Genomic DNA, 23,318 nt, shown 5'->3' on the forward strand with positions numbered 1-23,318 from the left:
TCCCAGCAGGTAGCCATAACTATCAAATTAACTGGTGTGAAAAGTCCATTGTCTTGTACATCATATCTATTTGAGATAAATGGGGGTGAGGAGTAAGCCAAGATTTTTGAATAAATTGTGTTTCCTACTTAATCTGTGTACTAACTTCCTAACAGTTCTGTTCACTAGAAATTCAATGGGACCTACATAAGTTATTTAAAACTTTCTAGTAGCTACATAAAAAAGGCTGAAAGGTATAAATTCCAAGGATCTACTTAATTTAATATATCCAAAATATTATTTCAACATGTAATCAATTTAAAAACTACCTGTGTGATATGTTAATAATGGGTCTTTGAACTCCAGTATACATTTTGTAATTTTCAGATTTTAAATTTTTATCAGAAATGCATAATATCAGAGCCAGCTACAGTGATGATAGCCAAATACCTGGAAATCTCAGCCACTTGGGAGGTAGAAATTAAAGGATTGAGTTCAAGGCCAGCCCAGGCAAAAAGTGTGATACTGTCAAAGAGCAAGCAGGTATGGTAGCACATGCCAGCTACATAAGGAGCAGAAGTAGGAGGATTATGGTTTGAGGTTAACCCCTTGGATAAATAAGTGTGAGACCCTAACCGAAGAATAACTAGCAAAAATGGCCGAAGTGATAGAGCACCTGTCTAGCGAGAGCAAAGAAGGCCCTGAGTTCACACACACACACAAAAGAACAAAATACTTGATCTATATTTAGAGTTCATACAATTGACAGTTTAAAAGCAGATTCACATAAGTTATTCTTCACATATTTTAAAGCTTTTCAGTATAAAATGACTAGCAAAATGATTCTTCCCTTTAGAATTTCCATCTACCTTGAAAACCAATCTAGTCTTTTTTTTTTTTAATAGCGTTGATTTGACTTTGAGTCTAAGTAAAATTCATAAAATTTTATGTACAGGGAAACTATTTTCTACTGCTCCCACTTTCAATTCAAATGTAAATTACTTAAAAGTAAGTACAATTTAAAAAGTGAGTTTCTTGGACCTGCCAGGATATCCCAAGTTCCCAGATAGCAGAAGGCTCCTGTGTTGGCTGGGACACAGAGCTAAGGCTCACAATAGTGTTCCTCTGACTTCGTTCCTCCTGCATCTCACTCATATCAAGCATGCAGTATTTGGCTGTAGGGGGGTAGGTTGCAGGAAGTGCCTCCATCACACCAGACAGTGATCTACTCCCTGTTTTAAGGGCACCACCTTTTCTCTTGCTCCCAAGCAGAGGTCCCTGTGTACCTGGAAGAGTGCAGGGGTGTACGGAGCAACCATGTTTGTGGTAGCTGTAGAAGATGTCTTCTCTTGACTTGGCAGGTCCATCTCCCATTCGCAGTGGTTGGCAGCACTGAAGAGGTGAAGATCGGCAACAAGATGGCCAAGGCCAGGCAGTATCCCTGGGGCGTGGTGCAGGGTATGTCTGGTGTGGGGAAATGCCTGTGGTGAATGGCCCCGTTTCTTCCCTCCTAGTCTTGTGTAGGAAAGTGATGTTTCACAAGGATCATCAGGAGGAGAATGAGGCCATTTTAGCCCTGGCCATCCTGGGGAAGAGGAGGAAAACAGTCATCAGGCAGGTGGACCACAAGAGAAGGAACTGCCAAGCCTTACTTCCATAAGGCTGTCCTTTCAGAGGATGAGTGGTACTTGGTCATGGTGCTCACACCTGTCATTCCACCAACTACTTGGAAGGCAGAGACAGGAGGATCATGAGTTAGAGGTCAGCCCAGGCAAAGTTGATGAGACCTGTCTCAAAAACAGAAAGACAAAGGGGGCTGGAGACCTGGCTCATATGGTAGAGCACTTACTGAGGCTTGTACTGGTTTAATGCCATGAAAAAAATGTTTAGTTATATATGAAATTTATATTAGAAATTTTCTTTTCCTAAAAAAGGAAAAAAGAGGCCTTCCCTAGGAGTTTATATCAGTCGTGCTAGCAAAATATCAGCTACACTAACAACTTTTTTTTTTTTTTTGGTTGGTTGTGGGGGCTGAACTCTGGGCCTGGGCACTGTCCCTCAGCTCTTCAGCTCAAGGCTAGCACCCTACCACTTGAGCCACAGCCTCTTCTGGCTTTTTTCTGCTTATGTGGTGCTGAGGAGTCGAACCCAGGGCCTCATGCATGCGAGGCAAGCACTCTACCACTGAGCCACCTTCCCAGCCCCTACACTAATTTCTTGCAAACCATAGAGTACTTGTTTTTCTATCATCTGAGGGAAAGTTGTTTGCCAAGGAAATGTTACTTCATAGATAGCTGGTAATTAGGAATAATGGTGGTACCTATTACAGGCCTATAGCATGGGGGGCGGGGGATAGTCATTGGCCTGGCTTTGGATCCACATAATATGGTGTTTGGTTCTGTTTAGAAGGTCAGTTTGCTCACCAAAGCCAGGTTTCTGCATCTGCAGAACAAGAGTCTCAGTATCCGCCTGGCAGAATGATTAAGATCGGTAAAGCTTCCTCAAACCCAGTGAGCAGCATTGAGAGGCACCTGGCCTGTATAGGTCAGGATTGCTGCCATCAGCGGGCTGGTCAGCCTTGACTTCTGCCTTGCTTAGGAACTGGAGGTGAAGGCAGTGGAACATCTTCACATGGCCTCTCATTTCAAGAGAGGTAGGAACAATGTGTTAGATTTTGTGACTGAAATGCCCCACTTCCTCCTCCCTTGCAGTGGAGAATGAAAACCACTGTGATTTTGTGAAGCTGAGGGAGATGCTGATCCGCGTGAACATGGAGGACTTACGGGAGCAGACGCACACCCGCCATTACGAATTGTATCGGCGCTGCAAGCTTGAGGAGATGGGCTTCAAGGACACTGACCCTGACAGCAAGCCCTTCAGGTATAGGGGTACCCAGCACTCAGGAACCTCTCAGACAGTGATGGCAGAATCGCACAAAGGCTTGTTAGATAGAAGCATTGGCATGGTGACAGTTAATGACACTTGTCATCAGGCATTGGAGGCTATATCTCAACTAACTGATACAGTGGAGGTCCCGTATGATCATCTGTTTTACACATAATGAGACACAAGGCCCTAGAAGTTGCTTGCCTAAGGTCTTGTGATAGTAAGTGTAGGGTGGACTTGGGGGAAAATAAAAGCCTTAAGGGTCTCAAAGCAGAAGATTCCTGAATGGGTGTGCAGTGACTTTTGTTCTTCCCTGTAAGCATGCTGTCTCCCTATGGTTTTATCAGGTGTTTATAAGCAGAGACAGCCATCACCTACCTACATTTATGTAATGAGAATAAGATGAGGAACAGGGCTGGGTGTGTGCAAGTCCTCCAAGCATCCACAGGCAGTGAAGCTAACAAAGGGCAGTCCTGCTGTCTTCCTTGAATCTACTAAGCTCAGAGTTCATCACTCTTCTTGTCCTCAGGCCATCATCCTGCTCTTCCACTTGGTCCCATGCTGCTCCATGGCAGGGGAACAAGCTTCTACCTGCCAGAACATCATTCCTTCCCTTGACCTCCCTCCCGCCCCCGGTGTCTCTGGCTGGTATTTTAGGAGAGGGCTCCTACATCACAGTGGAGACTGATGGTGTCTCCCTGAGCTTCTTTTCTCTTGAGACCCCACTGTACTTTTTACAGTTGTCCCTGCCCAAAACTGCCTTTTTCCTCCTGTCAAAATACCAGTCTCCTAGACTGGTGCTAACCAGTCAGCTCACAGAGAGTGCTTAGTAACCACCATTCTCTCGGAGTTTAGAAAGTTCTGAGGCCTGCCTGTTTATTGGCTTTTTGATTCACCAAGCCATATAGATAGGGTAGGGCTGAGCTCTCCCATCTGAGTGAGGTGGCTGAGGTCCAGTCCCAGCCTTAGCTCATGCTCATATTTCTACAACCATAAAATGGAGGGGTGGATGCCTCCTGCCAAGTGCAAATTGCTCTGTAAGAATCCTGGTGGTGATATAAGTTGCTGGTGGCTCATGCCTATAGTCTTAGCTACTCAGGAGGTGGAGATAGGAGAATCATGGTTTGAAGGATAGAAAAGTCCATGAGACACTTGTCTCTAATTAACTACCAAAAAGCCAGAAGTGTATGTGTGGTTCAAGTGGTAGAGCAAACAAGAGCAAGAGCACAAAGCTGAGTTCAAGCCCCAGAACTGGTTCCCACATGTGCATGCACCTGTGACACACACACACACACACACACACACACACACACACACACACACACACTCTACTTCACAACTTAGGATACATGATATAACTAAGAAATTGATTTGGTTTATATCATTAATGATGATATAGATCATTGTGATTTTTAATATAGTGTTGTAAACCAAGAAGCCCATTTTCCTATTCTGGCCCAGAATGTCAAAACTACTACCAAGATTCATGTCAAGGCCAATAGCGAAGCTGCTCCTTAGACCTGTTCTCGACTGTGCACTGCAGCTGTGGAAGAAGCATAGAATATGAAAATTTCTTCCTTCATGGTCCAATGTATTCATTCCATGTTCTTTACCAACTCTTGTTGTACTGTACTCTAGTTTTTTAAGTATTTTTTTTCTTTTAACATATTAGTTAAGACCCATGTTTGGGTTGTATTGCATAGGTTAAAGATGGTTCTCTAGAAAGTGGCACATTAGTTAGGCTGTGATTGGGACTGGGTAAGGCAGTCATCTTGAAATTCTCACTATTGGGGTAGCATTATTCAAAGCACAGTCTGTCTAGGAGTTTGTTCAGAGTATTTCCATGATGAGCAAATCTGAGGAGCTCCAAGTTAGTCTAGTCCAGTTCTTTTACTAATGGGTAGTCAGCAGTGGGTAGCAAATGAGTTCCATGGAATCACCTAAGAAGAGACAGACTATTTGACCTTGACCAGATGTCCTGCATGAGTTTAGGGACGTGTATTTAGAAGAGTTATCCTGAGGTGCTACCAGGGTGGTGGAGCATGATGCACTGTGGGGGGTCCCTGAAGGAGAGTGCATGAGCAGAGTCTGACTCTGGAACCTTCAATTGGAAGGAAATGGTAGTTTCTGGAACTTGTATGGGTGGTGCTTCTTATAGAAGGTGCTCCATTGAGGGGGAAGAAATTTTATAGCAAGAACAAGCTATCCTTGCCTTTGGCAATTCGGACACAACAGGATTCTCAGTAGCTACAGGCCCTAAAATTGAAGTCCAAATACTACTTTTACTATTAGTCAATATTTTTTTATCTCATCAGATAATATGAAAGAAAACTCCAAACACATAAGTGTTCATATGTTGAGGGCAGAATTTCTCATAAGCCAATGTAGATATTAATTATGGAACTATAATCATCCCAAGTAACGCACTTGTTCAGTCTGTTTTAGATTTGTGTCTACATGCATGTGTGTTCTTCCACTTGCATTTCCTTTTCTCTCTCAATAGTGGGCAGGCGTGACTAGTGACTCTGCAGGGTGCCTGGGAGCAGCCCCAGTTACTATCCAATTTGTGGTCTGCCCTTAGGATGAACTTGATCATGAGAAATGATAAATGCTTACTCCAATAGTGTGTCTGTACAACAGAAGTGAGAGACAGCACTTTAACAAATATCAGCTGATTTTTCTTTTTTTTGGGGGGGGAGGGATCCAGTTGTGGGGCCTGAACTCTGGGCCTGGACCTGGACGCTGTCCCTCAGCTCTTCAGCTCAAGGCTAGCGCTCTACCACTTGAGCCATAGCGCCACTTCCGGCTTTTTTCATTTTGCTTATGTGATGCTGAGGAATCGCACCCAGGGCCTCAGGCATGCAAGGCAAGCGCTCTACCACTGAGCCACCTTCCCAGCCCCTGATTTTTCTTTGTAATGAGTATGTATGTGATGGGAAATGGAGGTGGGCTGTACCTTTTTGGCTATGTCACCAAAGGCAGTTTTTCTGCAAGTCTTGAGATAAAGCTGAGATCATGGCATTTAATGGAAAACATTAGGGTCTCAGGTCAGTAGACAGAAAGAGGATAGGATTTTAAATGAAAATAATATTCTTCTCCATACTGTTTCTTGAAGCCTGTTCACTAAGTCTGCTTTTCATATTAGAGGCTGGAAGAATATGAGTAGAGGAGGGGGACATTTATTAAGCACTGATTCTATGTCAAATGCTTACTTTTCCTACATATAATTTACATATAATAACGTCCTTGGACAGTAAGTGTCATTATATCCGCATTTCATGTATCATATGTCAGAGGCTGTAATCAGGAAGCAACACTGAATTTTATCAAAGGCTTTAATTCATCTATTGGCATTCTCATATAATTTTTGTTCTGGACTCTATATGTGGTTTTAAGTTGTATTCTACAATGAAACTGACTTGATAGTAGTGTATGCTCATTTTAGCTTGTTATTTGATACAATTTACAATTTTTTTTTCTTTTATGGTCGGTCGTGGGGCTTGAACTCTGGGCTTGGGCGCTGTCCCTGCGCTCTTCAGCTCAACGCCAAGCGTTCTATCGCTTGAGCCACAGCACCACTTCTGTTTTTCTGGTGGTTTATTGGAGATAAGAGTCTCACGGGCTTTCCTGCCTGGGATGGCTTTGAACCGCGATCCTCAATCTTAGCCTCCTGAGTAGCTAGGATTATGGGCGTGAGCCACCGGCACCACCTAAGATTGGTCAGCTGGAAGGGCCAGGATGGGATCCTTTGCCCTGCCCCCAGCACACACTGGGCCATCTCTATCCCCTCGACCTGTATTTTCCCTGTGGATTGTATGGAGGATAGAACTTGGCTAGTTAGTAGATATTGCTGTGTTGTGCTGGTTGACTAATCTCTGGTTCTTGCTTGTCTGCTCAAGCATACATAAAAACAAAGCAGTGCATTGCATTTAAGTTTTAACATGGCAAGCAGTAGCTTCATTGTTTCAAAGCAGAGGGGGTAGAAATTTCTTACTGTATAATTTCTTACTGTATAACTGTATAACCTGTTCTTGGTTTGTGGTTTTGAATAGTCTTCAGGAGACATATGAAGCCAAAAGGAATGAATTTCTGGGAGAGCTGCAGAAGAAAGAAGAAGAGATGAGACAAATGTTTGTCATGAGAGTAAAGGAAAAAGAGGCAGAACTTAAAGAGGCCGAGAAAGAGGTAAGCCAGAGAAACCTAGGATAATGATCTCATCAATACTTCACATTCTGCAGGTACCCTGAGCTATAGGGATCCTGATAGCCAGGTGTTGTCTACATTTTACCACAAGAGTGGTATACCAGCCCAGCAAGAAAAATGGGCCAGAGGGGCTGGGAAGGTGGCTCAGCGGTAGAGCACTTGCCTTGCATGCATGAGGCCCTGGGTTCGATTCCTCAGCACCACATAAACAAAAAGAAAAAAGCTGGAAGTGGCACTGTGGCTCAAGTGGTAGAGTGCTAGCCTTGAGCTGAAGAGCTGAGGGACAGCGCCCAGGCCCAGAGTTCAGGCCCTACGACTGGACCCCCCCCCCAAAAAAAAAAAAAAAAAAAAGAAAGAAAAATGGGCCAGTTATAATTGTTCCCCATTTTACAAATGATAAATTGAGAGTCATAAAGATACAGTGAATTTTTCAGTTGGATACAAAACCAAGACAGTAGCAGATCTTAGATTTCGGACCTTGTCATATGGTGCTTGCAGCTCCATACTTGCTCAGTTTATGGCTCTTGAAATCTACATTGTACAGACATTACCTTAGCTTTAAATAGACAAGGAACTAGAGGCAAGGCAGAGAAAGGTATGTCACAGGTGTAGACAGGTTGAGCATTTCCTCAGTCTGTCTCTTGAAGAAGTTATTGTATCTTTACCATTTAAGAGGAACAGGAACAAGTGGGTTATTGTTGGCTATCAGGTGTTCTGTCCTGAACTTTTTGGCTGTTTTCTTGGGACAATTTCACTTATTGCCACAAGATGATAAGAAGACATTTCTTACTTAAGGGACAGTTTGCCTTTTGTCACAAGATGCTTATCAGTGGTAAATCCTGTCCTTCTTGGAGAATTATAGCAGTCGTTTCCTCCTTCCTTCCTGGTGGTGTTTTTGGTTATTTATTTATTTGGTGCTGGAGATCAACCCAGGGCCTCACACATGCTAGGAGGCCTTCTACCCATCAGCTACACTCGACACATCTTATCATTCACGTAGCTAATATAGAGAGAGCTAATATATATGTATATAGAGAGATGTTCTCCCATCCCCACACACTTATAAACATTATGTATGTGTATCAGTAATGGTATTTTATACATGTTGAAAAAGGACCAGAAATAAAGAACCACTTCTATCACTAAAGTGGATTTGTCATTAGGTCACAGATAAGTTTTACCTTCTTTATGTTAAAAAAAAAAAAAAAGAGTATGTACCTTATCAGAAAGAATGTCTGTGGAGTTTTCAGCCCTAAAGAGTTTGTGACAAAGGCTTAAGCTCAGAGGGCAGAGGGTGAGGATCTTCAGCGTCTTAGCTTGCTTTTCTCAGCATCTTAGCACTTCACCTTTTGGCTTAAATCAAATGCAATGCAGCCACTGTTTTTGAACTAGTACACATAACATGTATCGTATGTGGGCAACAGCTTCACTCCCTCCACCAAGCCTGTCTTTCCCCTTTTCTCTCCAGCTTCATGAGAAGTTTGACCTTCTAAAGCGGACACACCAAGAAGAGAAGAAGAAGGTGGAAGACAAGAAGAAGGAGCTGGAGGAGGAGGTGAACAACTTTCAGAAGAAGAAAGCAGCGGCCCAGTTACTACAGTCACAGGCCCAGCAGTCCGGGGCCCAGCAAACCAAGAAAGACAAGGATAAGAAAAAGTAAGCAGCTGTCACTCTTCCTCTTGGGGACCTCTTAATGATTCATTCCTCTTGCATGTCTACTTGCCCATTTTTCCCCCATTGACAGACTGGAAACTAGTCTGTTAGCAGAAAAATAAAAGCACGCATTTTCTGTATAGTGCAGGAAAGATGACAAAGGTTTTAAAAGTATTTTTAAAGGATCCCCAAGGATTAATTTATAAAAACTTGGCTGTGTGGATAACGCAATGAGGACTGAAGTCATCTACCGTAGCATCTCTGCACCAACCCTAGGGCTCTCAGAGAAGATGAGTATATTTCTCTGAAGACAATTCTCATGACACTTGGTAAAGAGGATCCTAAAATCATGATTGTTAAAATGGTTTTTTCTGTCTTGTAAGGCGTGGCAAGCCAGTCATTAGCAATCTTGTTCCCAAACTTCAACATGCACAAGAGCTGTGAGTGGCCACCCGTTTCCTCTGAATTCATCAAGATGGTGGATTGTCTTATTGTGAAATGTGCTCAAAGCCCATCCAATTGACTCACTTTTGCTAACCCTCCAGACACACCTGTACCCACACACAACATGTTAAACTGCGGCCTTGATTTAATGTGCCAAAGGGTCAGATTGTGCTCTTGAGTGGGTTACTTCAGTAGCAGCTGTCTGATCCCAGAGGGAGATTTGAGCTTCCTTGAGATCCTCCTGTAATCTGAAACCCTCTGAATTACTAAAGACCAGAGGGTAGTTTTATGACAGTAGCTGATGGATGACAATAAATCCCATGAGAAGGAGATGGGTGGAGAACACTTTGTGGTGGTCTCATAATGAACCTCTGGATACTCTCTTGTGTCTGGGGAAGTTGCTGTGCTTCAGGGCAGCCCCTGGAGTTTGTTTCAGGAATCTTGCTCTTCATCCTTTAATGCCAAGGTGCTCAGCAAAAAGTGAACAGCTAAGTATACAACAAAAATGTTGGTACTCAGCAGGCAGAATTACATTCTTTGGAAAGGTGGCAGATAACATGGAGTTTCTGCAAAATGCTAATTGAGACTTGGTGGGAAAAGCAAGCTCAGTGCTGACACACCTTCAACTTTGTCAGGTTCGCTCCTATGGAATCAAGAGATGTCGCCTGGTGGAAAGATCAAAATGCACCAACCACAGCACAATTAGATCATGCTTTACACACTGTGACTTTCTAAGCACTGAGTGGGCAGTGTGTCAGGACAGTAAAGAAGCAGGCAACTTTTCTAAGCAATCACAAGTAGTTTACATGAGAAGGGATTTTAATTGGGATTGGTACGGACCCAAGTGTCCAAAGGCGTCCCAGAGCTCAGAATCTAGTAATACTGAATTAATTCTCACAGAAACAATTGCCTAGATTATAACCTACATCAAGAAAACACTAATAGCTGTGTACTGGGAGGGCTTTGGACACTGATACCAGTATTCCCCACATAGAGTCTGAGATTACAGCCACTCTTTCAGAGAAGACAAATAAAAGCCATTTGTCATTGAACCCTTGATCCAAACCAAACCAGGGGAAAAATAGGGGTAGGTGTGTGCATGTGTGCATACATAAGTGTCAGTGTGCACATATGTTCACATAAGGTGTGAATGAAAGAGAAAGCTGCCGGCTCACAGCTTAGGAAACCCAAAGTCTAGGTTTTCATACCTTAACATACGTAAAAGGTACAAATTTTAAAATTAAAATGTTTATAAAAGACCAGCAATGTTGAGAGAATGTTCCATGTGAACTAGATGTGCCTTTTGGCAACACAAATTTCAAGAGGTGATTAGCATTGTGCTGCATTAAAAAAAAAAATCCATCTAGTAAGAAACTGCCCAGTGCGGGGAACTTCTTCCATGCATTTCTTGACAGGTTAGATTGTTTTCTTCCCATCCTGGGCCTTATCACTGTATAATGCTTTACATAAAGCATTATATAAAGTCTGTGGGAGTTCTATTTTAGCATATTGATATATTTTCTTGTGTTTTTAATGGCCTTAGACTTAGTTCACAGTATTTTTTGTGTGTGTCACACTTCCCTATGTATAGTGAAGGGAAAAGCTGATTGGAAGCCTGAAGTTACCTCTCTTAATTACCAGTGAGAATGGACAGTTTCCATTAGAGAGGACCTCTGGGCAGTAATCAGGGCAACCAGAGCAGCACCTTGAACAGCAGTGGAAGGTTCTTCCTCTTAGTTGTAGCTGGAACAGGTTCCAGAGTTACCACCTATGCATTTTGGGAGCTGGCTTTGTTGGAGAGAGAACATTTTACAAACGATGCTTATTGGTTTACCTGCGATGCTTCCACCTCCAAGCTTAACTCTAATCATCTTAAACTCTCTTTTTCTATTATAATGATGCACTCCTTTTTTAAAACATAGGTAAGGCTTTATACTTCTCCTTGACTTGCAGTGGCATGAAAGTAATTAACATTTCCTAAAATTACAAAGTAGAACTAACCCTGGCATTGCCATTAGGTGGATCCCATTAGCTACCATGCCACTTTCCCTATTTGTGGCCTCCCCACTGGTGGGACTGGCTGAGGGTAAGTTATACAATGGACACAGGTGATGCTCCCTGAAGATGTTTGTACACTTTCAGCAGGCATTTGCTGGTGAAGGTCCATCAGTCTCAAAAGAACGCTCTAAATTTCATCATTTTAAAACTGGCACATAGTGACTACAGATTATGCAACCGTCTACTCACCTTTTTTAAAATTCTTTTTTATTTATTTATTTTTGCTAAGCATAAAGTTGCATGTTTTGGACTTGCTTAAAATGAGCTGTGTATGTTTGGCGTTGCTTAGTACCAAAAAAAAAAAGGGAAACACTCTTGACATTGCTGTAAATGTAGCCATACAATGACTCTTCTTTTCCTTTCCTTCCCAACTAGATCAGTAGCATGTCTTCATCCACTATATTCTAGTTCCCAAGCAACTTTCAACCTCTCCAAACCATAAGGTGGTTGTTGTTTTTTAAACATATTTATTCTTTGACTCCTTTGGCAGCTCAGAAGTGGAAGAATGAAGTCCTTATTGAGTGCCAGTGTGATATCTAATAGATAATGGTTTGTGTAATTACAAAAAAAACCAAAAAAGACATTTTTCCATTGGAAATGGGGTGGTTTCAAGAAGTCACTTGTGAATTCTAAATTTGTGCAAATGGAAACTAACCGTGTGTTCTTTTATTCAGTATGAAGTGTTCGCTTTCGCTGTTGTGTGGAATAGCTTACTCAAGTTTTTGGTTTTGGTTTCTGTCAGTTTCATAATCATTGCATGAGCAGTCACCATCACTGAATGCTGGTGCTGGCGCTCCTAATTTTCCTTTCTTTTTTAATTTATTATTATTTCTAACTTTTTTGTTTTGTTTTTTAACTTGCAGTGCAAGCTTCACATAAAGCCTGGCCAGCCAAGGATGTTCCCGCATTCACCCGCTTTTGCAGTAACCGTGTATCTCTGCCATCTTTGTCCTTTTGTTTTATTTGATTGTTTTGCCCTTCCCCAAACACAAATAACTCTTAACTCATTTTGCTGAATGTTGTCGGGTGGTGGAAAACCCTAGAACAAGGGAATAGCAAACAGCAACTGCTCTGTGCAGCTGGACTCTATTTCTGGCAAGTCAATGATTTGCTTTGTATGCCTATTCCGAATGGCAGTGGAAAGCATGCCTGTTACTTGTATGTCGCTTTGGACGGAGGAAAGTGGGGTAAAAAGCTACCTGTACGTCTGACGTGAAAACTTCTCACCGCCTCAGCAGCTCAACTAAAACCCTGAGTAGCCATGGCAACAACTGATCGCACAGTCCCTGAGCTCACTGTCTCTTCTCCACACCTGCCGCAAACCAAGGCAGATTTGTATGTAGGCAGAACAGTGGGTAAGCATTTGCAGATACCTTTTACCTTTGCATGAATGTTTCATTTTAATTGCTTGCATTACTTGGCCTCAGCTTGTGGTCTGTTCAGACTGTCTCCTGTTAGGGACTGAGACTGCGTCTGAACACTGCCTCTCCAAGCCTGGCCCAGTTGGTCTGGACTGGCATAAGAAATTGATGATTAAGTTCATGTTCACCAGTGCATCCTTAACCCTCTCACAGATCATCAGTCTCGAAGGTCAGGTTATAAAACCTCAATAGAAGAATCTACCACTGAGCACAGTAGGCTTCCCATATCTCCTTTCATAAACTTAAACCCACCTTTGCTCTCTGGATTGAGGGATAGAACCTTCTGATTTAGTGGAGGGGTACCTCCACTAAAAAGTTTTCCCTCATGAGAAAACTGCCACAAACACTTCCAGTGGAAATTTCTCTGTGAACCATGTGTCATCAGCATATATTTGTAAAGATCTTGTGAATTTAAGGTAGAATGGGAAGGAATGTAACAATAACCCATGCATCCAGAAAGTTGTTGTTTTGCTTTTTTAAAGAAAGAGTAGCAATGAGACCTTACTTGCAGCTTCCTTGCTGGAATCTGGTTGTCTTAAGGGCATTTCCTCCCTTATGCGCCCCACCCACCTCACCCAGGTGGCCTCAACCATACACCAGGACATGTACTACCTGCCTGATTTGTGTGGAGAAGGATATATTTTGTCTCTCCATTGCTTCCTTTCATCTACACAGTGCCCATTCCACTCCTAACTGTCGTCTCCCATTTCTTCCTTGAAAGGATAACCTTTTCATGAACCCCGTACTTCCCCTCAGACAGCAGGCAGAGAAACAGGATAGATTGTGCTGCACTTCCCTTCCTCTCCCAACATGAAACACTTTTCTCTCCAAACAAACAAAAAGAATAAATCTGACTCAAGCAAAGATGATTCCCCCCTCCCCCCCCCCCCCCCCCCCCCCCCCCCCCCCGGGTTTTCATCCCATTTTCATGAGGGGAAAGAAAAGGTCTTTCCTGGGCCAATTTAGGTTTGCTTAAGCAACTGGGGAAATCACTTTCACTGAGGCAAACTTAAGCTGGGTTAGAAACTAGACTTAGAAGCAGCGGTGGAGATTCTCACTGGCCAAGGAGCCACTACACCAGCATTTTTGTCTTTCCATATGTTTTTAAAGTACTTCTGAAGTGTCGATGGCATGCTGACTCTAACCACGGGCTGCATTTGCTCCTGTGCTGGGCGCTTGCACAAAAGCTTGAAAAGTTGTGTTGTATGTTCCAACCCCTGCCTGTGTGAGTATTTTTTTGTGCCTGGTAATAGAAAGTGCATTTTTCCATTCTATTTCTTGCATCCCTGCAAGGTTTGAAAAGTGAGCTTCGCAACATAAACCATCCAGCTGACTTTTTGATGCCAAGATTTATTGATTTTTTTTTTTTTGCATTAAATTTTTCACAGCAAAATGGAGAGTCAGGGAATAAAAAGTCTAAAGAAACATGGACATTTTTTTTTAAAAATGTGTTGCTTCTGAAACTTTTTTTTCCACACTGCTCCCCAGCCCTGTTTAGTTTGTTATTGCTGCTCTTTTCTTTCTGTATCTATGCCTTTTTTCACAGTAGTCCTTGGCTCTGCACGGAATAAATGATACCCTCAAATCTAATTGGATGTGCTTTCGCCTTTGCATGTAAGTACAGCAGGAAGAAACTTTGGAGATCTTTCTGACTTTAAACTTAGAGGAACATTGGGATAGATGAAATTTTTTTTCTTTTGGAATAGGATAAGGAAATAATGGTCTGAGTAGATTGTTTTGTTTTTAGCTAAATATACCTATGAAATGGTCCCATTTCTATTTTTTTGTATCATTGGTATGTTTTTCAACTTCTTGATGTCAAATGTGGATGTCAGGAATCATTGCTCCCAGCCTGTGGGCCTCCCTAGTCACCAGAGAATCCTTGATTCTGATGATGAATACTAAGCTAAAATGAGAAAGTCTTACCTTCTATTGGGAACAAACAAAAACAAAACAAAACAAGGAACACATTTATGCCAGGCTGCCTTTATGGCCACCTCCCTACATTTTGGATCTTAGTTTAGTGGCCTCTTTGTGGTGCTAGCTGCACAGTGGCCACCTCTTTTGTGCCAGCTAGCTCTGGCTAGCCTCCCTCCCTCCACATCTTTTTGCTACTTCTGGACTGCAGATACCCATAGCAGTTGGGTGTGCTGTAGCATATGACAGAAAAGCATATATGAGATTTAATGGCAGTTTAGAGACTCTGTTTTCCAAGCTTCAGGTCTATATTAAGCAGTCAAGGTTTTGTCCAGAAGGGCATCTCGATACCATGGGAGTTGTTTCATGTGATGTTAGCTGTGAGTTTATCTTCCTTCCTTGCTTCACAAATCACCAGCAATAACACTTAACTCTCCGTATCTTGTGCACCTCAGATAAATAGGCTTGGTTGCCTCATTTTCTTGACAAAGCCGAAAGTGTTTCACAGATGAACCTGTTTTGAGTTGGGTTTTGAGCTGTCCCCGACACATGTCATACTGTCTGTGTGGTCTTCTCAGAACTGTCCAATCAGATCCCTTGGTTTTGCCATGTACCAGTGTCTGGATTGTCACGTCTCACCTTCCACAAGCCCTGCTTCGACTGGCAGGACACATCTGTGATGCTGATCACTTCTTAGCATTATGACCTATGAAGTTTAGTTTGTATGTAGGTATGAAGGGGAATTTTTAAAAATAAATCGAAAATTAAGCTGTGAACAGCATTAGAACTTTGTCTATTTCTTGATTTTAAAATATGCTGATATGCCTTAAACTGTAGCTGTAGATTCTTGTCATTTTTGCTGTTTGAAAATAACCGATGTGTTTTTTCTAAAATTGTTGTGTAATCTACTTCCAGTGTTAAATGCAGAGTTGTCATAAATGTAAGCGGCATGTTAGACACTTGTCTTTTTTTAAGAACTAAAATAATTGTATTGATGTGAAGCATCATTATTTCTTCAAGTGTGAAAGTACTCATCTGGCCCCCTGCCAGGTTTGTGTCTGTTAGAGTGGCAAACAGGTAATCTATGCATATATCATCACTAGTGCCAACACTTAAAGTGGGGGAAATATATTTTTACCCAAATGTTGTTTTGTGTGCCCTTTTGTGAGTTCTTTTTGGTCACTGCTTGGTATGCATATGTACGCACACACATGCTTGTCATATTGGGTCAAAGAAATAGGGGTGGCAATGTCTCCTGCTTTCTTGCCTTCTATGGGGAACTTAAGTGTGCTGCTATCTGGATGACCCCAGCTTCTCCAAGACACTTCCCTGTGGTGTCCTATAGCTCACATGGTCTTTGCCACCCTCCCCCACCCCAGCCCCCACCTGACCTGTGGACCCAGCCCTGGTGCCCAGTGGAGGCACTGTCCCTGCCACTGCACCCCTCTGTCCATGCTTGGGGACAGCATCCCCTTAACTGATACACTGCTACTCTCTTTCTCCACTTATGGTCGATAAGCACTTTTTTTTAAAAAGACTTTAAGAACTAAATTTGAGTCTGAATCTTTCTCTTTTCTCTTCTGTAGCTTCTTCTTTATGTAGCCATCCTGTTGACAAGCCCCAGTCTCTCCTAATGGACACAGAGCATTAGAAGAGCAGGAGCTGTGTGTCCACACGTGTTGGGGAAGAGTTACCTCCTTTCCACCATCGCCTCCCGTTCTTTTAAAGTCTGGGTCATATATTGCATTGCTGTTTGTATTCGTCAATGTCCTTATAAACCACTGCCCAGAGCCACTACGGAAGTGATGTCATCACCAAAGCTAGTCATACTAAATGATATTCCTTAAAAGGAAAAGAGAAATTGAGTGAGAAAGAGAACTTGGGCCCAAATCCAAGTCTGGTGCTGGAACCCTCGTGTTTAGCTGTCATATTCTTGAAGCTGCTGATCCAGAACTTGTGGGTGTAAGAGAGCATGTGCCCCACCTGAGGTGGATGTTATGTACCTATCCCACCAGAAGTGGCCACCCTCCTTCTCTGGGGTCAGTGTGACTCACGGTACTTGTGACCGCTTTGTCCTGTGAGCAGCATTCTGAATGGTCCCACATCAGGACCTCCCTGCCACAAGGCTTAAGACCTGGATAGTTCTGTGGGTTGTTTTGGTGTTTGGGTTTTTTTTTTTCTTTCTATTTTAACCTTTGATACTGCATGAACAGAGATGGCTGCAATTTATTTTTCCTTTGGAGTGTCCTATTGATACAATGTTTTTATTTTTCAGCTGACCATCTGACTCTTGAGAGAGAGAAGAGGGCATCCTTCCCTAAAATTCAGAAGCCATTGTTGTTTTATTTGACTCCTTGTTTCCTGCATCCCTCATACAAATGGTTTGGGATTATATTGGATGTTGAGGAGTTCCAGCAAATCACTCTTTTTCCATTGGTTACTCAAACTTATTTTTGTTATCAAAGTATGCCAGTCGTTAGCTCCCTTTAAGAGGAAATATATATGAATTTTACATCACAAAACTGTTTAAGAATGTTCTCCTCCTCTCAGGTACAGTTTTTAATCCCCTTTTTGTTACTAGGGTTTTGGTCTACAAGTCTTGATTGTGTTTCGAATGTGCCACTATTGGGTAGATAGATGACTTTTCTACCTTTGGGGCTCAATTTATATTTAAAGATACATTCAAATAACTTCCTGTCCTATCCCTGCCTTTTTCTTCGTGGAGTTCTGCCTTACTTTGTGTCCAAGGTTATTATTTTTTTAAACAGGATCTGTATATCCCAGACATGGGGAATCCCAAACAAGAACCTATATCCTCCCTGGTATCTGTCATTCCCAGTGGCTCTGATTTGCATCTTCTTCCAGAGTGACCAAGGTGGCTTTCTCCACAATGTCTGCCAACTTTCGGAGAATCAAAACGTTTAGACGAGATCACTTAAAGTACATCCATACATACACTTCTACCAGTTGAGTGAGTCTGTGATTTCTAATGCTGACCTGTTGGTGATGAGTCAGATTCTACCTGCATTACTGAAATAAATAATAGTCCCTCCCCAGCAGTTTTCATAACCAATTCAGTTTGCAAATTCATATCTATTGTAGAGTAAGTCTGTGCATTTTAGTTACCTTGCAAATTCATTACTTTTTTGAGAGCTTTGCTTATTTGCAACTTCATTTTTCAGCTTCATAGTCGGTAGATCATAAATGTGATATTGGTGGTGGCATGACTTGCAATTAGTTGAAGACCCATAGGATTGGTCCAAACCATAAGAAAGGTAGCCCTAGGCTTTGTTGGAGCAGTGAAATGAAACCATAGTCCCTATCACTTTGATTTCTAGAAAAGTTACAACTAGATGAGCATGTTGGCAAGTAGCTTTCTTAGAACAAAGCTATTACTAAATGTAAATCATTAAATAATCAAAACATGAGTTAAGAGCCACCTCCTCGTACCATACTACAGTATAGTATCTTGAAGGATAGAATCTGGTCCATTCTCAGTCTTAGAAGTTAAACATACAGATCTTATCGAAACCCCTCAAATTCACTAAATTTAATTAGTTTTATTCTTTTTTAATGAATCATTCAAATATATATTATTTTATTTTGGTCCATTGTGAGGCCTGAACTCTGGGCCTCGGCGCTGTCTCTCAGCTCTTCAGCTCAAGGCTAGTGCTCATCACTTGAGCCACAGCGCCACTTCTGGCTTTTTCTGCTTATGTGGTGCTGAGGAATCGAACCCAGGGCCTCATGCATGCAAGGCAAGGACTCTACCACTGAGCCACCTTCCCAGCCCCCCCCCCCCAGTTTTATTCTTAAACTCCTGATTTTCAATATTTTAATAATCAACTTGATACTATCACTCAATTTTAAGACGATGCATCTGGTTGTAAAGATGGTTTGTGCAATATTTAAAAGTCAAATAGCTTTTTTTTTTCCCCTAAGTAGAGAAACATAGTCTAATGTTACAGTTCCTCCTTTCACTGCCCCCAGAATAGAGGGCATCTCCATGGGACAGAGGCTGCCTAGCGCTACTTAGCCCCTGTTCAATGCCACCCACAAGTGCCTTGTCACGTCTAAAATAGGCTGCCATTGATCAATTCAGCATTTTACTTTGGGTGCTTCTTTTTCTCAAGTGTTCACAAAGTTATAGTTCTTTGGCTGACCAACTAAATGGTATGAAGCCATCTGGGTATAATTATTGGCAATAAAAAAATTGTTGGCTTATCTGAAGCTGGACTATAGAAAAGAAATGCAGGGAAATTTTTTTTTTGGGGGGGGGGGGTCCGGTCGTGGGGCCTGAACACGGCCTGGGCGCTGTCCCTCAGCTCTTCAGCTCAAGGCTAGTGCTCTACCACTTGAGCCACAGCACCACTTCCGGCTTTTTTTTCTGCTTATGTGGTGCTGAGGAATCGAACCCAGGGCCTCAGGCATGCAAGGCAAGCACTCTACCACTGAGCCACCTTCCCAACCCAAGCAGGGAATTTTTAGCCATCAGAAAACAGTATAACTTAATTTCAGGTGTGGACTCTGTATTAGACCAGTGTAAGTCTAGGGATCTACAGGTGAGGTCCCTCAGCTCTTCAGCTCAAGGCTAGCGCTCTATCACTTGAGCCACAGCACCACTTCCAGCTTTTTTCGTTTTGCTTATGTGGTGCTGAGGAATTGAACCCAGGGCCTCAGGCATGCAAGGCAAGCACTCTACCACTGAGCCACCTTCTCAGCCCAAGCCTTACCATCTTTCACCGTGGAGACAGAAGTGAAGGTACAGGGGCTTCTTTCAAAGATCCTTGGATTAGAATATTAGGATCATGGCTAGTCCTGTGACTGTCTTAGATTACCTGGTGTAGCCAACCCAGGACTGTGAGACTAATTGTGACTTTCGATTTCCATTTCCCCTCACTTTCCTCTCCAGCCTTGCTATTTCTGAGAGTAGCATGTATATAGATGTGATCTAGTTGTTAATAGATCACCAAATGATGTACAAAGATTCCACACCTGCCTCAAATCATTTGCAGCACCATAAGCTGGATAGCCCTTCAGTCCATGTGGAAACTCAAAATTGTGGCACTAAGAGGAAACAGCGGCTACTATAATAAAGTTGTTCACTGTACACACTAAAGAACAAATGAGTGTAAAGGGAAAAGGAATAAATACTGCATTCAAAAGCTGAGCTTATACAATGCATTTTCTGCCCAATGTTATTAGAGCAGCAGGTTCCTTCCAATACCTTTCCAATGACTTTTTTTTTTTTTTTTTTTGGTTGTGGGGCTTGAACTCTGGGCCTGGGCCCTGTCCTTAAGCTCAAGGCTAGGCTCTACCACTTGAGCAACAGCACCACTTCCGGTTTTTTCCTGCTTATGGTGCTGAGGAATCGAACCCAGGGCCTCATGCATGCAAGGCAAGCACTCTACCACTGAGCCACCTTCCCAGCCCTCCAATGACTTATTCTTATAATGCAAGTCTATACTAAGTATGGGGTTATCACCACACACTATTAATTGCACTGGTAGAGTTCAGTTTACCACCTATGCACAGCAGATTTTTGGAGTAAAGGGAAAGGTAAGTCCAGTCAATTCATCTGTTGAAGATAGGCCATTTGAAAAGCAAGAATAACATTCCCTACCAATCATGGTTCTGTTTGCCTTAAGTTGCTGCCCTTTCTCATGTGTCCTATTGCCTATCTGCTTCCTCTACCAAAAAAAGGGCTGTTTTCAGAGTGAGAAACCAGTTCACAGTGCCTGAGGCTATTAAAGTTTTGGTGTTTTTGTTTTTACATCCCCCTCCCTTCTACTGCTTTAACTATTATGTAACACAATTCTGGCATTGATACATAATGGAGTAAGGAGTAAAAGGTAAAAGAGTAAAGGAGAGTTTGCATTTCACCCTTAACTCAAGTTCCTAGGAAGCAAAAACTAGTAGTGAGCTTATATTTCTATAGTTGATAAAAGTCTTGGTCTTACAACATCTTTTCAAGTCATTGATATACCCACATTGATATACCCAGAAACGACTAAACTCATCTATGTGGGAAGAGAAAGCTAACTATCCCTTGAAGCTAAATGAGTACACTTGGTCAGTTGGTCAAATTCAGCATGGCCTGAAAGCTGCATGGCTTGGGGCTGCCTGTGGTCCTGCCTTCTCAGTTCTTTTAAGCTACTTTGTAGGACTGCACACAAATAACTAGTTAGGATGTTAATTATTTTTGACTTGAGACACCACCTGCCCCCTTCTCATGACCAGTTTCACAGGCGTTAAGTGATGCGAATTTGTGACCACAAAAGATGCTGTGCCCAGATGTCATAATGAGTGTTTGCTTGGTACCAAACAAGGCAATTTCTCCCTAAAGTGGTGCTTTACTATTTTCCTAGGAGCACCATCTAGTGGCCAAAGCTCAAAGCATGACTTACAATTTTTTTTTTTTTTTTGAGGGGGTGGGGGGTCCTGTAGTGGGGCCTGAACTCTGGGCCTGGGCACTGCCCCTCAGCTCTTCAGCTCAAGGGTAACACTCTACCACTTGAGCCACAGCGCCACTTATGTGGTGCTGAGGAATTGAACCCAGGGCCTCATGCATGCAAGGCAAGCACTCTACCACTGAGCCACCTTCCCAGCCCCATAGTACTAGCCTTGAGCAAGAAAGCCAAGTGTGTGAGACCTTGAGATTCAAGCCCCAGTACTGGCACCAAAGTTAAAAGATTTGAATTAGTTGAAATTTGTTCAAAATTGTTAGAAATATAGTATTAAACAAATTAATCCTCATTGCTCATCTGAACTGCACTTCCCAGGATGGTGGGAACATTTGGCCCCTATCTTTCCTGTGGAATTGAGAATGTAAGAACTCCCTTAAAGATGCCCAATGTTGGGCTGGGAAGGTGGCTCAGTAGTAGAGTGAGTGGCTGGCTGTAACAAGAGTACTACACAGGTAGGCACCTAGGATGACTTACCAGCTTGGCTGCTAGCTTCCCTTGGCAACAAAAGCAGTGTCAGGACCACTTCTTTTATCTAATAAAAATATTTTTTAAAAGGTTTGTTAGCATATTTAGTTGTACAAGTGGGAATTAGCAGAGCCAAAAGTAATGCCAGAAACATTGATCTAAGAGAATTTTTAAAATATTTATAGTAGCATATATTAGCTGTATGGGGGAGGGGGGGTGGAGAGGTGGGGGTATGGGGAGAGAGTCATTGTGACATTCCCATGTATGCCTATAATGTATGCCAAACTCACCCCATAGTGCTAAGAACATTTCATTGGAGTTGGGAGCACTCATTCCCAGCTTTCCTGCCTCCACACTAATTAAGACAGTCATTTGTAGAAAGAACTGGTTTTCCACAGATAATCAGAGAATAGGAATAACTTCTAAGTCTCATCTTGAGCTAGAGCATGTACTCTTTCAGTTAGATTAGTACTATGTCCATTAAGTTTGGACCCATCATGAAGAAGACAGGTCCCAGACCATCATACACATAGCTCAAATTTCCAAATCTCAGAAATATGTCTCAGGATATTTGGAACAGGTGAAAAATACAGGAAAAAAGAATAGTCTCAACCAAAGTTCTGGAAGAGCCCACTGTTAGTCATAGGAAAAGAGAGCTGATGTCTCAAATGTGGCGGGAAGAACTGAATGGATACCAAGGTGGGGTATGTCTTGAGCAGACTTGGACCATAAATTAAATGAGTTTTGGGGCACAGGATCTTGAAACCCAACTGTCCCCCAGATTCCCTGTGACATGAAAATGTGTCCCAGAATGATTTACTATCTTCCTATTTGTGTGTGTATGTGTGCGTCCGTGTGCGCACGTGCTACTACTGGGGCTGAAATTCACCTCAGAGCCAGGGCTCTCACTTGGCTTTTTTACTCTAGGGTAGCACTATACCACTTAAGCCACACTTTTTTCCAGCTTTCACTGGAGAATAAGTATCAGGCTTGCCATCTAAAATTAGTTTGTCTAATGTTAAGATAACTTAGGATCAAGCAATGATCTGACTTCTCTATTTGAAATGGATTAACCACAAAATATGCTGACCCTATCCCTAGCTTTCAAGCATAGTATCTGTTGGAGAGGGAAAATATAGGACTCAGTACCAATCTCTACATACAGTACGAACATAGGCAGTTGTAAACTTCCCAGAGTTCCCATAATTCTCTTGAATTCTCTCTCAATTCTCTTGAATGGAGAAATAAAATGAAAGGTTTAAATTTTTTTATGAGTTAATCCTTTGCTATCTTTACAACTGTTCTTTCATTCTTTTATCTCCTTGTGCTTTCACTTCCCTCTTCAGTTGGACTATAAAGTCCTAAAGCAGTAAGAAACTCATCCACAAGTATTTTCAAAATGTTAGATGCTGACCTACAAGCAAAATCAGTGAGCTAAAAAGTAACCTTATCTAGATACACAAATCTGAGCCTGCCCTAGAAAAACCATGATAGCCAAGCAACAGTGGCTCACACCTGTAATCCTAGCTATTCAGGCTGAGAGCTGAGGATCAAGGTTTAAGGCCAGCCCACGCAAGGAAGTCCGTGACTCACCAGAAAATGAAGTGGCATGGTGGCTCAAGTGGCAGAGTGCTGCCCTTGAGCTGAAGAGCTGAGGAATAGCACTTCGGCCCACAGTTCAAGACCCACGACCGATGACAAAAAAAAAAAAAGCCCAAACCCAGTGAGAAAATGCTAGAAAAGGGAGAAATTCTTATATCTAAAACACCTCTCAGTCACATCCGAATTATTTTGTTTTACTTTTCAGTAAACATTCTTAGACTTT

The 23,318-nt window shown here is 42.3% G+C and overlaps 1 protein-coding gene across 2 annotated transcripts in view; it reads left to right on the forward strand.

Moving 5' to 3' along the window:
• Positions 1–17,251, forward strand: part of Septin11 (septin 11) — a 100,264-nt gene extending 83,013 nt beyond the window's left edge. The window contains exons 6-10 of one of the 2 annotated variants that reach the window (XM_042678049.1): positions 1,341–1,437; positions 2,691–2,859; positions 6,918–7,050; positions 8,537–8,724; positions 12,087–13,510. In XM_042678049.1, coding sequence (XP_042533983.1) covers positions 1,341–1,437; positions 2,691–2,859; positions 6,918–7,050; positions 8,537–8,724; positions 12,087–12,102 — 603 coding nt within the window. In that variant the 3' untranslated portion in view covers positions 12,103–13,510. Of the gene's footprint in view, positions 1–1,340; positions 1,438–2,690; positions 2,860–6,917; positions 7,051–8,536; positions 8,725–12,086; positions 13,511–16,836 lie in introns of those variants that run through there. The other variant, XM_042678050.1, reaches the window with a different exon arrangement.
• The last annotated feature ends 6,067 nt before the right edge of the window (positions 17,252–23,318 follow it).

The sequence above is a fragment of the Dipodomys spectabilis genome, unplaced genomic scaffold (assembly GCF_019054845.1).
Source record: "Dipodomys spectabilis isolate Male_0828 unplaced genomic scaffold, ASM1905484v1 ptg000043l, whole genome shotgun sequence".
Lineage (NCBI taxonomy): Eukaryota > Metazoa > Chordata > Mammalia > Rodentia > Heteromyidae > Dipodomys > Dipodomys spectabilis.